The sequence below is a fragment of the Tetrao urogallus genome (genome assembly GCF_951394365.1).
Source record: "Tetrao urogallus genome assembly, chromosome: 1".
NCBI classification, from domain to species: Eukaryota; Metazoa; Chordata; class Aves; order Galliformes; family Phasianidae; genus Tetrao; species Tetrao urogallus.
The window spans coordinates 59,333,327-59,349,308 of record NC_136813.1 but is presented as its reverse complement, the minus strand read 5'-3'; the positions used below and the strand labels follow the sequence as shown (position 1 = coordinate 59,349,308).

Below are 15,982 nucleotides of genomic sequence, written 5' to 3'. Positions count from 1 at the left end.
GGTTCATAAATATTACCCAGCCTTCCACCCACATTTATATTGGCGCTTGTGCTTGATGTCTTCTACAGAGTGAATATCCACACTGTGCTAGCCCCTGTGCCTTTTGGGCAGGTTAGAAATGTTTGACAGAGTCCTCTGCACTCTCCAGATATTCCATGCTGCCTTCACAGCTTTCACTTAGCACTGAAGTGGTCCTGAGATTGCAGTGGAAACCTTGGCACAGTTTTTGTGTTGCTCATGGAGAAGTGGAGGCAAGCTTGCTCTTCTTTCATGCAGTGTGGTTTAGCACCTCAGCATGTGAGTTGGGAATATACCAGCTGAGAGCCTTTAGGGGAGAGAGAGGAACAGGAACAGCCCTAAGCAGATAAAGGATAAGCTTAGGTTGGCCAATGGTCAGGAGATGGCTGGCAATGAGTAACTGAGGTGATCTGTTATCTCTGTGAGGAAATAGTGACTGAAGAGGGCAGTCGCTCACTCTACTCAGTGCTAGTGCGGTCTCACTTAGATTACTGTGTGCAGTTTTGGGCACACAGCATAAAATGGACATAAAACTATTAGAGAGTATCCAAAGAAGGGTTACAGAGATGGGGAAGGGTCTGTAGGGCAAGATGTGTGAGGAGCAGCTGAGACCCCTTGGTTTCTTAAGCCCAGAGCAGAGGAGACTGAGGGGGAGTGGGCATAGAACAGGCTGCCCAGGGCAGTGGTCACGGCCCCGAGCTGCCAGAGTTCAAGGAACGTTTGGACAGCACTCTAAAACAAAGGGTCTGATTTTTGGGTGGTCCTGTGTGGAGCCAGGAGATGGACTTAGTGATCCTTGTGGGCCCCTCTCAATTCCAATTGTGGTTGGACTAGATGATCTTGCAGGTCGTTTCCAACCTTGCGATTCTATGATTCTATGATTCAGGATATTCTATGGTTCTAAGGAAGAAAAGATATCTTCCTTGGACTGGCTTAATGAACGCTTTAAAAAGATGCATGTGGGGATGTGGACAGGTCATGTGTTTTTCTGAGCAGGTTCCCCGTGGGTAAACACATGCATTGTTGTTAGCCCTGCATTAGATGATGTTTATTCTGTGCCCAGTTCAGCTAAGCTAGAGTTTCTTGGAAAAGACTTGGGGAGTTTAAATATTCTTCCTGTGCCTATCGCAAGCATTGCAGAGTTTCCCCAGTTAGTCATTAAACCGCTTATCACATTTGCACTCAAGTGCTGCCATAAGTTTTCATGCTCTGCTCCACCGTGGTGAGGCAGAACCGGTTAGGCTACTCAGGAAGCAAAGCTGGTATCTCTGCAGAATGCAACAGAAGGCTGCTTTCTCTGCAGTTGCCATCAGAGAGTTTTATAACAGACAGCAGTGCACGGTCCAGTACTGACAGTGGAATAACAGCCCATTTGCATGGGCAGCTTTGGTGGCACCTTGCCCAGAGGGACTGGTTTGCCCCATTGCAATTACTCAGTGGGCTTTTTCACAAGACCTTGCTACTCTGGACTTCAGAAATAGACCTCCCTAGAGGTCCTTCCCAGTGGGAACTGTGGGCACCTTGCTTTCAAACAGAGGTGAATACTACTTGTAGCACAGCCATTTGTTAAAAACCCTTTTGAGACCCTTATGAGCCTCCCAGGAGCCCTTGGGCATCTCTCTGCACTGTTTCAGAAAAACGCCAGCCTCCTCTGTGCTGTGCTGGGGGAGGGAAGATGGAAGGGTTTAGAGACGCGCATCCCACAGTAGAAGAAATGCAACAAAATCCTTATGAAGCTACCTTTTTGTTTTTATGTTTCTAATAATCTGTAACAGAATAAAAGGAAAGTGCAGCTGCAGTGAACTTCTCACATTTATTTCTATTCCATTTCAATCTGGAGTGTGTTCTTTAATTGAGCTTTACCAGAAACTACCCTAGAGGAAGCATCTGTAAAATAATCGGGTTCTGTGCAAGTCTTTCCAAATTATAGGTTAGTAAAGATGTGGAAATCAGCTGGAGGTAATGTTGTGGTGGAGTGTCCTATGCAGAACCATAGAATTAACGGACCTCCACCATACAACAGTCCAATGATCTTGCTGTTAAAATCTATGCTGTGTCATTTGTCTCAAAAATTTAAGACTTTCTCTAATGAAGAAGCTGCTGGATCACCCACAAATGCTGCACAAACAAGCCAAGAATATTGAAAATAGAAACAAAAGCAAATAGTAACCAACCTGCCTGACAGAAACCTGTTTTGTCTGCCCAGATCAATTTGTGGCTCTGAAATCCAAGCAAACATGTGCATCTCCCAATGTACCAGCTGTTTACACAAGGCTGGAAGCTTTCTGGTGGTGGTTTTTTTTTTCAGATTAAAAAGAATTACATTTGGCAGGAAGCAAGCACAGTTCTCAATGAACTAATAGTTACCATTACTCTTTGAGACACTAATAGTCCTCTGTCTCTTAATTAAAAAAAAAAAAAAACAACAAAGAACAACACAAACAATACTTCCAATTAAAAAGTCATCTGTTTTAGAGTATTAAAAGCCCTTGATGAATTGCTAGAATAGGCTTCTGGAAGGAGACCATGCAGCATGCATCTTTCTGATCCTTGTGTGAGATTCAGGCTGGGCACAACAATTAAGTTTCTGATCTTACATTTTCAGTGATTTCAAAGTGGTGATGGTGGCTGCATGAAATCCTGCCAGTGGTTCTGTATATTGCACTGTATTACTGTACTTATGTTTTATTTGATCCTTGAAATTTCAGAGTGCAAAAGGATATATATGGCTGTATTTTCTATCCATGCATCAAAACTTAATTTGTGGGTCATATGTTACGCTATTTGCTTTGTTTTGTGTTAGATTCAGTACAAAGAAAGGAGTGGGATTTTCCTGCTGTGCTTCTTTCCAGGTTTTTTTAACTTAAGACATTCAAATCCAAACATATCTAATATTATCTGTCTGGTTTTAACATGCTGGCTGGCATATGTGTGTACCAGTGATGTGCCTGAAGGTATCTAAACATTTCCCATTGCTTTAGGACATACTTGTCTACATGTTCTTACATATTCCTCAGTTAGATTGCTAGTGCAGTGCCATACAATTTTTTTTCCAGATGGTTTTTTTCTTTTCCTGTATGAGCATGACCTGCAACTGAACTTCTCTAAGCTCTGAGAAAATTCAGCTCTAAATCACTTCAGATCAGCTCCTTATTCCAGCCGATTCAGAGAATTTTGTTCTTTAAAATTTCCTCAAACAAACACTGTGAAGGAAAGGCATGATTTCTTTTTGTGTTTTGCCCGCAGTGCTCCATGAATTGCAAAGTTTCTGTCCCTGGGTGTTCTTCCTTCCCCTAGACTTACTTCCTCCAGTGTGCTGGGCCAGTCTTACAGGAAACACAGAGTGAGGAAGGGATCAAATGGGTTCAGGGAAAATGCTTCCCCCCAGGAAAAGTTTTCAAAAGCTAATTTCCTGCATAGAATTCTGTCTGCATCAGATTTTCGTTAGTCTCTCAAAATTCAGGCGTCTGTGGTGATATAAAAGAAGGTGGGTTACACTCTCAGCAATATTAAAGGAACGGTGTTGTATTAACAACAGTATCTGAATTAAGGTGGGTGAATTTCATGCCTGTTTTTCTAGCACACGGTCAGGTTTGCTTATAGTGCAGCTCCTTATCCTCTACTATTCAGTTGCTTGTGAAAACAACCTGCTGTGTGACAGTATTTATGTCAAGGGCATGCTCCTAACCTCTCTTGCCTTGTTTTCCATTTGCAGTTTGAAGGGAGGAAGTACTGCGAACATGATTTTCAAATGCTTTTTGCCCCTTGCTGCCATCAGTGTGGTAAGTTTTACATTCAGGTGAAATATTTCACACTGATCACAAATGGGAAGTCAACATATGTTGCCGGGGGAAGATGTACAGCCCTGTTGTATCTCCTCTGGGAGATGGCCCCACAAAGCAGAGGAACTTTCAGAATGAACTTCAGTGAACTTAGGGAGCTGCTTTTCCTAAAGGTCATCAAACAGTAGGTTTAAAAAAAAAAAGGTTGCATTATTTGCATGAGTAGTTGAACTGTTCATCCAGTGAGTCAATGAGCAGCCCATTCATGAGCTCCTGATTTTCTGCATCCACATGCATGTACTCACGTGTTCCTTCTCATGCAGCTGAAACCCTCTCGCAACTCTTAATTTGTTTTGACCACTGTAACCTATCCATGCTGTCCTCCTCTATAGAAGCAGAGGCAGTCTTTATCATCTAGTGATATCACCAGCTTTCTATTTTTGACACAAATTCCTTTAAGTCTTCAGCATCTGTTGTCTACCCTGTGTAACACTGAGGTCTGCGTTTTATTTGCTGCTATTGAGTAAATGCTTGCATGTCTGCTACACTGTAATCAAATGCAAGTTTTCTTTTACACCATATTTTCTGTGTGTGAGACATTTTGCTTGGTCAGGGTTGAGAAGTCATTGCTGTACCCTTGCTTGATCAGGTATGGAAGCTCTTATTTTTCTGAGGCACCTGGGCAAGCTGCTACAACTTTCACTTAGGAAGTCCTTTCCCTTGTGCAGAGGGTGTGGTTGGATGCTGGAAGGATGGGAAGCAGATGTTCTGGACCTTCGGATTTACAGCTGCAGATTTGAACAAGCAGGGGAAGAGGAAGAGCTCAGTGGTGATATCTGAGTGAACTTGAAGTGTGTGACAAACCAGAAGGAACTGCTTTGTTCCTTCTACAGTCCAGTCACTTCCCAAGCGTGAGGGACCTTTGTGTTCCTCCAGTTACTCTGCAGTCTCCCTTCTTTGTTCTCTTCCTGCTCTTGTGTGCCACAGCTTCCCCTTTCCCTTTACTGCTCTTGGCCTGGAAAGGACTTTTGTGAATCCTCCTTTCTAACCCCTTGAAACACAAAGCACAGCTCTTCCTGCATACCAGCATTGTCCATACATGGCAGAGCTCTGTTCCTCTCCTGTTGCTGATCTGCTCCTGTCACTGATCTGCTCCTAGCTTCCCTTTGGTGAGTTTGGCAGAGGGAACTTCACCTCTGCGGCACTCAGAGAGACCAGAAACTGTTCTGGGCTCTGGCAAGTTAATGGAGGAGCTACACCATGTATCTTCAGGACTTTTCCTGCCCAGCTGCCACAGCCCATTAGTTTCTGTTGCTTCTGCTCTGAGTCCTTATAGCACCAACTCTCTTAAAATCTCATCAGTTTTATGTACTGACTTGTTCCAACGGATGAGTTAAAAGAAAGTGAATTTGCTGGAGGGTGTGACTGGCTGGCTGGGCTGCCTTCCAGGTCACTGCTCACTTTCCTGCAGCACTGCATGGATCCGGCCTGGAACTGGGCTTTTCCAGTTTTTGAATTTAGTAAGAGTAGCCAAAATCAACAGGGTTGTTGTCAGCACTGATGCCTCAAGCTTTCCCTACGCTTCTAGAGAGCATCCAATTTTATTCTTGAAAAGCTATGACTTCATGGGAATGAATAGCATGCCCCAGACTTGCATGCTAGACTTCATTTCGTTGGTATCTGTTATCTGCCTGATGGCTTCTCTTTGACAGCTGTTTGATTAGTAGGCTCTTTAGAGCCAGGATTCAGCCTTTCACAGCACCAGGAAGCTGAGCTCTTGACATGTCTTAGGCAGTGTTTGCACTGCTCAGGGGCCATGGCTGCATGTGCACGCTTGGCATGGCTGTGCAGTAGAGAATATGAAATGGGAGGCACTGGAAAAGTGAGAAAACTACCAGGACAGGACTATGCGATAGATCAGAAATGGGTGTGTGTGTTGGATTTACTGTTTAGTAAGTGCATTCTCCTACTGTATCTTTGTACTTTGACTCCAGTTTTCTTGCAGTAGGGTCAAGGCCACTCAAACTCAGTTCTGTTGTGCTTTGAATTTGGAGCCCTTTCAAGGCTTGATTATAGACACAGCGGAGTAGAAGTCAACACTGTGTCAAGGACAGTTCCAAAATATCCTTTTCTGGTAGAAGAGAGAAGCAAAAATGATTATGGAATTCTATGATTTAGTTGCAGGCTTCTTTTAACTTTGTGTAGCATGGTATTTTACATCCTGTTACTGTATTTCCTACAGGTGAGTTCATTATTGGCCGTGTTATTAAAGCTATGAACAACAGTTGGCATCCGGAATGCTTCTGCTGTGATATCTGCCAACAAGTATTGGCAGATATTGGATTTGTCAAGAATGCTGGCAGGTGGGTCTTCACCCTTCCTTCTGTCACTGATCATGAGGAAAGTGAAATGAAAGCTGGGGGGGATGTAGAGGTTATGGTTCCTACAGCTTTCCTGCTGGGATGGAGTAACTGTAGTGTCTTTTATGAGAAGAAGTTCTAAGAATGCATCATAAAACTGAGAGTGGATATCTTAAAATATGCACATAGAATATTAACTACTGACCTACTTCTTCACCGGATGTCAAGTGTGTGTGTTGTGCCTGGTGGTGTTTCAGGATCGGTAGGATACTGTGATAGACACTTAGAAATGAATCAGATGCAGAAGGATTGTCATTTTTAAATAGGTGTTTCTTTTTCCAGCATGGGTTCCCAATTTGAGTCCAGTTTATCACCCTATTCATTAATGAATGCTCTCACTTCAGTGGGATCCTTCATGGATTTTTTAAAGTAGACTATGTAGCCATTGATTTCATACTTTTAATGTGATACACATAGTTATTTACAGAGTTGGGGCCAGTTTTGTCATCCAGCTTCCAATCTAAATGTTTACGAGTTTGAGGGTAAAGCATGAAATTGAAAGGAATTGAACAAACGATACTTCTGTGGTGACAGAAAGTAATATGCCTTCTTCTGAACTTGGCTTTGCCTACCAAAGAAGTTGTTTTAAAGCCTTTCTTCTACTCCACAAAAGAACTGGTAGAAATGAGTTTCTATTAGATGCTTGATTTCTATTTTTTACCTAGTAACAGGTGCTGGTACTTACCTGTCTTCTTTTATGTCGTTGCAGACATCTCTGCCGTCCCTGCCATAACAGGGAAAAAGCCAGAGGCCTGGGAAAGTACATTTGCCAGAAGTGCCACGCCATTATTGACGAGCAGCCCCTCATTTTCAAAAATGATCCCTATCACCCTGATCATTTCAACTGTGCAAACTGCGGGTAACTTGAGTTCCACGTGAGAAAACAGGAGAATGCTGGTTTTATTTGTTTCCCCACTTCCATGTTAAAGTGGAAACCAGTCCTGTACAGCAGGCAAAAGGGATGAGTTCTGAGTGCCTTGCTACTAGATACGTGTCTGGTTACGTCTCCTGGGGTGGTAGAATTGGACCTTGCATTCAAACAGCGGGTGATCTGTTGGGAAGTGAGGAAAGACTGTAATGTGCAGCACAGAGTCTCTTAGAAAATAGGAAATGTGGGCACAAACTTGCTTATGGCAGCAAAGTCATTGACATTATTTTTCTGCTATAAAGGGTAGAAAGGTGGTCTTTTTGGGCTGCTTCAGTCATTACCTTGCCTATGTTCTTTCTTTTCATTTGAGTTGCCCAGAGTATGCTTTTCTTTTAAGCTTTCTCTCACCTCATTTTGTCAGCTTCTGCAGCTGCGGAATACGTAGCTGCATGTTTCTACATCCCCCACTGATGCGTGGATCAGGGGGCATTGTAGGATGTAGCACACGTTATTTGTTGTTTATTTTGTACTGCAAAGGAAGCTATCATTTCAGGATCATAGCAGAGGCTGATTTGAAAAACAACAGTAGTATTGTGCCAGTGCTATTGTCAGCTTATGTTATTCTTTCTCTGCTGTTTGATATCATGGAGAAAATGCAGGGGAGTACATTTTCCTTTCAGTTACATTTATGTAAATCCAAGAAAGATACTGGTGCGAAGAGAGGCAGAATGCAAGCCAGGCATGACTACAGCTTTCTAACTGTGTGAAAAAAGTTCAGTAGCTATTTTCAGAGAGATTTGATGCATCCTGCATAGCAGGCTTTCCTTAGTTTTCTGTGGAATCCATCAGTCTTGTTTAAAAAAATAATCATATTGAACTGGCATATTTGATGCTGCTGAATACATTATTGTAGTAGAAATACAGTTCCTAAAACAAGTGCTCAAAATTAAATGATCTCTGCAGAAGCTCTTGAGTTGAACTTGTTCGGTTCCTTTCTTCATGCTCTCAATTAATGAATTTCTGAACAGGAAGGAACTTACTGCTGATGCTCGTGAGCTGAAGGGAGAATTATATTGTTTACCCTGCCATGACAAAATGGGCGTCCCCATCTGTGGAGCATGTAGAAGACCAATTGAAGGACGTGTGGTGAATGCTATGGGCAAACAGTGGCACGTGGAGGTAAACATCAGCTGACACGTTGTCTTTCACAAATGTAAATGTTAACTTACTTGACTGGAATGTCCTCGATCAGTTTCCATGAAAGGATTAGAAAAGTATGCAGCAGTGGTCAGCAAATGCATCTCCTAATCCCATTTTCAACCTTCTTGTGTCTGATCTTCCACTGAGAAAAGTCTTCTGCATGCGGAGCTAAAATCAGTAGTCCAAGGAAGCATTGCAAGGTCCATGTAGGGGAAAATGTCATCAAGTGAGAAGCAGGAGATACAGAAAGGCCGTCAAGTTCTGTGACAAACGTAATGCTAGTGGGCATTGTGATATTTCTGTGGTTTCCATTTACTTGCCATGTAAATATTTCTAAAGCAGTTTAGGTGACAGTTCCTTTTTCAAGTCCATGTGCAAGATTTAGTCCTTAATCTTCCATTGAAGTTATGAAGATAAGCAGTCTTTGTTGTGAAATTCTCCTCCAGCAAGTGCTTTCTTCACAAGATGTATCAGTGGTGAAAATTATTTGATCTGACTTTATTCTGTCATTAATAACATATCAGAACCACCTCAGTGCATTTTTTTTTCTTTTTTGGAAGTTTTGGGTTGAAAAGTTGAAAGACAGTAAAAGGAATGTTATTTTAGTGATCTAAAGCACAAAACAAGTGGTAATTCTTATTTTCAAGATGGCGCAGTGACTCAGAAGGCTTTGGTCCTGTTCAGTAGGGATTGTTTGTTTGCTTTCTCAAAAAAAACCCACCGTTATTTACAAGAAATCCAAAATAAATCCCTAATTTTCTTCATAGCATTTCGTTTGTGCAAAATGTGAGAAGCCATTCCTGGGTCATCGTCATTACGAGAGAAAAGGCCTGGCCTATTGTGAAACCCACTACAATCAGGTAAGGTTGCATGTTTTTGAAAACTGTAATTTTTAAACTCACCAACAGATTTTATGAATGGGAGATGGAAAGTGAGAGAGATTGTTTTCTTATGATCACCTGTGAGTATAAAGTTAACTAGTAGGTGTTCCACTGCAGGCAGTTTATATGGGTTTCTCTATAGGTAAGTTTTGCATTGAAAAAAGAAAACTGTGGGTAATTGATAAAGGAAAGCTGGGCTAATCAGAATGTAGTTGTTCTTCAAGCTTAGGGTTTCTTATGTTGAGCCGTTCCGAGCTTTTACACACCTCTAAGATCAGAGCAGCTGATGACACTCAGGCTTTCCCAAGAACATAAAGACCATTTGCCACTCAGGAGCTGTGGTTTAACACAAAGCCTTTGTGTAGCGTGGCCTTCCTTACAGCTGCAATTCGAAGTTGACTGTGTGTTAAGATAGACTGCATCAAGCAGCTCTGTCATCCACTTGCTGAAGACCAACAAAGACAAAATTTGTCAGAGGGCACCACCTAGTGACCAGGTGCATTTAAAGAAGAGATACATGGAGTTGCACCGTTTGCCTCCAGACTCCCTTGATTGTGCAGTCCAGCACCATAACGGATGGACCTTTCTTCTGTGGAAGCCAAGTGCAAGGTGTCACGTACACATCTTTGCTTGGATAAATCAGGGAGGATTGCATGTGGGAGTTGTAAGGCATCTGCTGATTACAGATGGATCCTAAATCTGTCAGTGACGAAGGGCAGGTGATTGAAATATTGCTGGCATCCCTGCAGACAATAAATGCCATGACATTGTTAGCAATAGCACTGCAGTCATGATAGAGCAAGAAAGTACACCGGGCAGGAGCTGTGTGTTGAAGGGATGTACAGATGTTCAGCTGGATGGTTACTAAAAGTGTGTGTGTGACTCTGCATTGCTGAATTTCAAACGTTCAGAATGAGGGAAACAGCAAAACAAAACCATATTCGTAGAGGGTCAAGGAGATGTAAGGAAATGTTTTCATCCTTAATATTATAAAGACTTTTTATGATAAGATGATGCAAGATTGAATTGAAAACCAAAATCAGACTTGCCATCGTTCTCCTTTATTTAAACTGAAATAAACAGGAAAGTGATTGAAATGCAGTTGAGAAATTACTGTCAATAAAATCATGACATTAAAAATTCATTGCTTCTCCTTCCTCTTCAGCTGTTTGGTGATGTGTGTTTCCATTGCAATCGTGTGATTGAAGGAGATGGTAAGCAGTTCTCTAGCTTTTTTCTTAACGATACGTTTTGATGAAAGTTCTTTCTAAAAGTGGAAGGAAGGTCCTTTGTTGAATCCCTCACTGCTCCCATTAAAGCACAAGGAAGAAACTCAAATAGATGTGATTAGTCAGAGGCCAAAGGGGAAGAAGACCTTACAGCAGGTGTTCCATGATGATGGAAGATCAAACAGGAGCTAAAGAGAACTGTGGTCAGCTGGAAACCTTTTAGTAATAACCAAAGGCCAGGGATGTTGAGAGATTCCGGTCGTGAGTGGTGTTCCCCAGGGGTCGGTGCTGGGGCCTGTCCTCTTCTATATCTTTATTGATGACCTCGATGAGGGCATCGAGTGCACCCTCAGTAAATTCGCAGATGACACCAAATTGGCTGGAAGCGTGGATCTGCCTGGGGGTAGCGAGGCCCTACAGTGGGATCTGGACAGGCTGGAGAGCTGGGCTGAAGCCAATAGGATGAGTTTCAACAAGGCCAAATGCCGGGTCCTGCACTTCGGCTACAACAACCGCAGGTGACGCTACAGGCTTGGGATGGTGTGGCTGGAGGACTGCGTAGAGGAAACGGACCTGGGGGTATTGATTGATGCTCGGCTGAACATGAGCCGACAGTGTGCCCAGGTGGCCAAGAAGGCCAATGGCATCCTGGCTTGCATCAAAAACAGTGTTGCAAGCAGGAGCAGAGAGGTGATTGTTCCCCTATATTCAGCACTAGTGAGGCCGCACCTCGAGTACTGTGTCCAGTTTTGGGCCCCTCACTGCAAGAAAGATATTGAGGCCCTGGAACGTGTTCAGAGGAGGGCAACAAAGCTGGTGAGGGGTCTGGAACACAGGCCATATGAGGAGAGGCTGAAGGAGCTGGGAATGTTCAGCCTGGAGAAGAGGAGGCTCAGGGGAGACCTCATTGCTCTCTATAACTTCCTGAAGGGAGGTTGTAGTGAGCTGGGGGTCGGCCTCTTCTCTCGTGTCATTAGTGATAGGACCAGAGGGAATGGCTTCAAGCTACGGCAGGGGAGATTCAGGCTGGACATTAGGAAGTATTACTTTTCAGAAAGGGTGGTCAGGCACTGGAATGGACTGCCCAGGGAGGTGGTGGAGTCACCGAGCCTGGGGGTGTTCAAGGAAAGGCTGGATGTTGTGTTGAGGGACATGGTTTAGTGGGAGCTATTGGGAATAGGTGAACGGTTGGACTGGATGATCTCTTAGGCCTTTGCACAGGAGGCTTCCTGTCCCCACCAGCTTTCAAAAGGGACACGTACAACTGTGAGGATGACCACATAGGCATCTCCTCGAGTGAATTTAGGGATCATGACTTAGATTTGGGAAAATATTTAGATACTGAACAATTGAGGTGGACTTTGTGAGGGATTTTTTTGTTTTTAAGTGCCTACCTTCCATTGTTTCAGTTTGGTTCCTGGAGATATTCACCTATCTGTCACAGGCACCTGTCTTTTGAAAATAGAGGCTGATAATAATTTCACAGAACCAGGAAGGAATTGTACCTGAAAAGATCTGGGAAGCCATAACTGGAAGCGCCTCAATTTTGAGGAGGAGTGATTGTTTTGTAGGCTTTTTGGACTATCATCAATGATAAAATGCCATAAGGCAAATCATTCCACGTGCAGTCACATTATTTTGTTCCTAGCTACACGTGCCTGAAGTAAACACTGTAACACATCTTAGCCTCACCTAAGCCAAAGCCATTCTCGAAGTGGGAGGAAGCCTCTGCTACATGAAAGGAGCCATAAAGTAGTTCACAGCCATGTAAATACAGGGTGAGACCTACATTCCAGAAATGTGCTTTCCCCACACTTTGGGACTGGACTCTACCTGCAGAACAACAGTCCAGAAGCGCTGTCCTCTGCACTGAGATCCTGAATGAAGAGAGCTGGGGCTTGGGGTGAATGAGTAAATGCAGCCTTGTCTGATCTTCACATCTCTGTGTGTTGTCATGTCATGCCATATAATCTGACTCTCGATATTGTACATTTCAATCACTGAACTGAATATGAAGTAGTAATTATTTTCATTGTGCATCCTCAATTATTCTACATTTCTTCTTTCATTTCTACACACAAATTTGACACTGCTGTCACAAATGATGAGTATCCAATTTTGTTTTTCCTCTCTGTCTGGTGAAACAAACTCTTGTGGCAGCAGTTTTTTAAGAGACTGCATTATTGATTGAGATCTCTTGTAAGCAGACTTTCCTTTGACTGGTATTATGTTGGCAAGCAGCGGAAGAAATATAAGCATATGTGGATGTGATTGCCCCGTAGTGTGGGAAAAGAAGTTTGGCTTTACAAAGTTCTGGTTCTGTTTGCTGCTGACTAAATGTAAGAGAAGAACATTGTCCTGAGTCATAGAACTGTAGCATCTTAGAATGGCCTGGGTTGAGAAGGACCACAGCGATCATCTGGTTTCAACCCTGCTGCTATGTGCAGGGTCACCAACCAGCAGACCAGGCTGCCCAGAGCCACATCCAGCCTGGCCTTGAATGCCTGCAGGCATGGGGCATCCACAGCCTCCTTGGGCAACCTGTTCCAGTGCGTCACCGACCTCTGTGTGAAAAACTTCCTCCTAATATCTAACTTAAACCTCCCCCATCTCAGTTTAAAACCATTCCCCCTTGTCCTGTCACTATCCACCCTCGTAAAAAGCCGTTCCCTTTCCTATTTATGCACTCCCTTCAAGTATTGGAAGGCCACAATGAGGTCTCCCCAGAGCCTTCTCTTCTCTAGCTGAACAAGCCCAGTTCCCTCAACCTTTCTTCGTGGGAGAGGTGCTTCAGCCCCCTGATCATTTTAGTGGCCTTCCTCTGGACCGGTTCCAAGAGCTCCGCATGGAGCTTTAGAACCTTAGTCAGAATCCTTGATCTATGGTTGGAAACAGAAGCAACATTTGGCAGGGAAAGGTGCCAAGGTATACTGGAAGAGAGGAGTAACTGAAAACTGAGGTACAGAACAAAAAGAAGACACTTCCTCTCCAAAGCAGAGCTGCGTGCCCTCTGTGCGACGGCTTTATCATGGCTTGAGTCCCACTGTGCAACAATCAGGTGTGCCTTCCAGGTCTTGCCTCGTTATTGTTGCAGACCTTAATGCTTGCTACAAGATTCAAATGATTGTTTTTCACATTTCACAAACATTTGAGCTTAACTGTTACTTTTTTTGGTAATGCTAATGATTTACTCTTTTTTTTTTCCTTGCTCTAGTTGTATCTGCTCTGAATAAGGCATGGTGTGTGAACTGTTTTGCTTGTTCAACCTGCAACACTAAGTTAACGCTCAAGTAAGTCAGTCCATAGGTGTGATGCCTTCAAACCATATCAGTGGTTCTCTTTACAATATTGGATGTTGCTGTAGGTTTAACTGTTACAGTACAAAAGCCGTCGGAACAACACTGAGACAATGTGCCTGTGCCTTCTTCTTGCTCTATTTACTGATTTACATCTCTTTCAGCTGCCCGTTCCGTTCTTCCTTCAGTTCAGTCTTCTTAATTCTTGTCCTTTTTCGTCCTTTATTTTTTCCGCCTTTAACTCTGAAGAGATAAGTTTGTTGAAATTGATCTAAAACCTGTCTGCAAACACTGCTATGAGAAAATGCCAGACGAATTTAAGCGACGCCTTGCCAAACGGGAACGTGAAGCGAAGGAGAAAGAGAAGCAGAAAAAGAAAAAGCCCATCTGTTTGTAAACTGTTTTTCTTCTCACCACCACCTGTGCTCCTTTCTTCTTTGGTCAGTGCTACAGATGCTTTTACTTACAGTTTTTGCATGCGTCCATGCTTCACAGCCAAATATTTTTCACAAAGCTGCAACTTGAAATACTGCTATGTTATTATTTTAAGCTTAGTTTGCTTAGCAATACAGCTGAGTTTGAAAGATTTTTTCAGAGACACAGTTATAAATGGGGCATAACTCAGAGTATTTCAGTCACGGTCTGCAATGTGTATAAGCTTCTGAAAGTAATTTCATACCTATGTATAAAGTGCAGTTGCATTTTTTTTGTCTGCATGCATTTAATACAACCTTTATTTTGTTCAGGATCCCTTCCACTAAGACTTTGTTTTCTTGCTATGTCATTTTAGAAATAAATTTGTGGAGTTTGATATGAAGCCTGTCTGCAAAAAGTGCTATGAGAAGTTTCCTCTAGAGCTGAAGAAAAGACTGAAGAAATTAGCTGAAACTGTGGGAAGGAAGTGAAGACTTCTTCTGCTCTCCCCTTTCCTTACGAAAATGTTGTATCTGTTCCTCGGGAGGGACTCTGAGGCTGTAATCAGACAACAGATCACAGTGCGTGCCTTTCATCTTGAAATTCTCCATTCTCTCTGTGAGTACACGTACAAATACAGATTTGTTGATAAACAGACCACGCTTCTGTCAACTCACCTGAGAGGTTTCTGACCCTGATCATGCACCCATACAAGAGGGCCATTGAGCACAGTAATCTCTGAGGAATTTTAGATTGAGAAAATATGCTTGTGAGTACCTGCAAAAGCGCATTGTGCAAACAGGCCCAACGTTATGGGCATGCAGTGTCATTTATATTAATGAAAATATCGGCATGCCAATGAAGCATGCATACAAAATTCCCCGTGGCCTGGGCAAGAAACCAAACATACCTCATTTCCCGGAAAACAGAATGCTTAGATTTCAGGTCCAATAGTCCCACTGAGGAGCCTTGTTGAAGGTGGTTTGAAAAGTACCGCATTTCTAAACGCAGTCACTGTACAAATGACCTGCTTCCCATAGTTTGTACTTAACGCTGAATCTCTGTACATCAGCCTTAGCATGAAATGTCTGTATGAAGTCTAATTCCCACTGCAAGAAACAAGGATACTCAGATGTACTTGAATTTTGCTGTATTCCATTCAGAATAACACATTAACTTTTATATAAGCTTTTGCCTTTGATTTACTTTTTGTGCCTTATTCTGCCGGACCATATGTAACAGTGTTCCATTCAATATATATCTATAGTTTTATTTTTCTTTCTTATTTTTGTGCAGATACTCTGTATGAGGTATTTTCAAAAGATAACAAAATTTGCCTTAATTATCCAGGATGCAAGAGGAACTTTGCTTCGGGTGTGAACACCTGAGGTTGAAGTTTAGCTTCTAGGCTTCCCTGACTTCTGGAACAGCAATGAAAATGCGTATTTGAGTTAACTGGCAATATTACTTTTACACTGTGAGTGTAAATATGTGAAGTTTGATCCTACTGGGATCTGTTTCTTCAGCCATCTTCAAGAACTGTGCTCACAAATCGTCAGAATTCACTGTAGTGTGCTTGTGATTGCTTTATACTGTTGACTTCTGTCCATGAAAGTTTGCTTTTCTCTTTTCTGTCAACAATACCATTACTTAGGAATTCTTGATGGTACTGTTATCAAGTATGCAAACCTTTTTTTTTTTTTTCATATTAGAAACACAATTTTTATATAATTACTTCATAGCAAGCAAAATTTTCTTTCCTGTTTATGGAAAAACAAATGCTTTGGAACATCTTTCCAGTGTCATCAATAAAGGCTAACGTTATTAAAACCTGTATCACCTCTTTTATGTGAGTACTGGAGATGGGTGGAAAA

At 42.6% G+C, this 15,982-nt stretch overlaps 1 protein-coding gene across 6 annotated transcripts in view; it reads left to right on the top strand.

The window, feature by feature from the left end:
* Positions 1–14,599, top strand: part of LOC306948376 (LIM and senescent cell antigen-like-containing domain protein 1) — a gene marked incomplete at both ends in the record, with an annotated part of 67,138 nt that extends 52,539 nt beyond the window's left edge. For 3 of the 6 annotated variants that reach the window (XM_079538001.1, XM_079537999.1, XM_079537997.1), the window contains 8 exons: positions 3,734–3,800; positions 6,043–6,163; positions 6,930–7,079; positions 8,117–8,267; positions 9,056–9,148; positions 10,335–10,383; positions 13,613–13,688; positions 14,485–14,599. In XM_079538001.1, the coding sequence (XP_079394127.1) occupies positions 3,734–3,800; positions 6,043–6,163; positions 6,930–7,079; positions 8,117–8,267; positions 9,056–9,148; positions 10,335–10,383; positions 13,613–13,688; positions 14,485–14,599 (822 nt within the window). Of the gene's footprint in view, positions 1–3,733; positions 3,801–6,042; positions 6,164–6,929; positions 7,080–8,116; positions 8,268–9,055; positions 9,149–10,334; positions 10,384–13,612; positions 13,689–13,943; positions 14,092–14,484 lie in introns of those variants that run through there. The other 3 variants (XM_079538000.1, XM_079537998.1, XM_079537996.1) reach the window with 1 other exon arrangement.
* Positions 14,600–15,982: the final 1,383 nt, after the last annotated feature.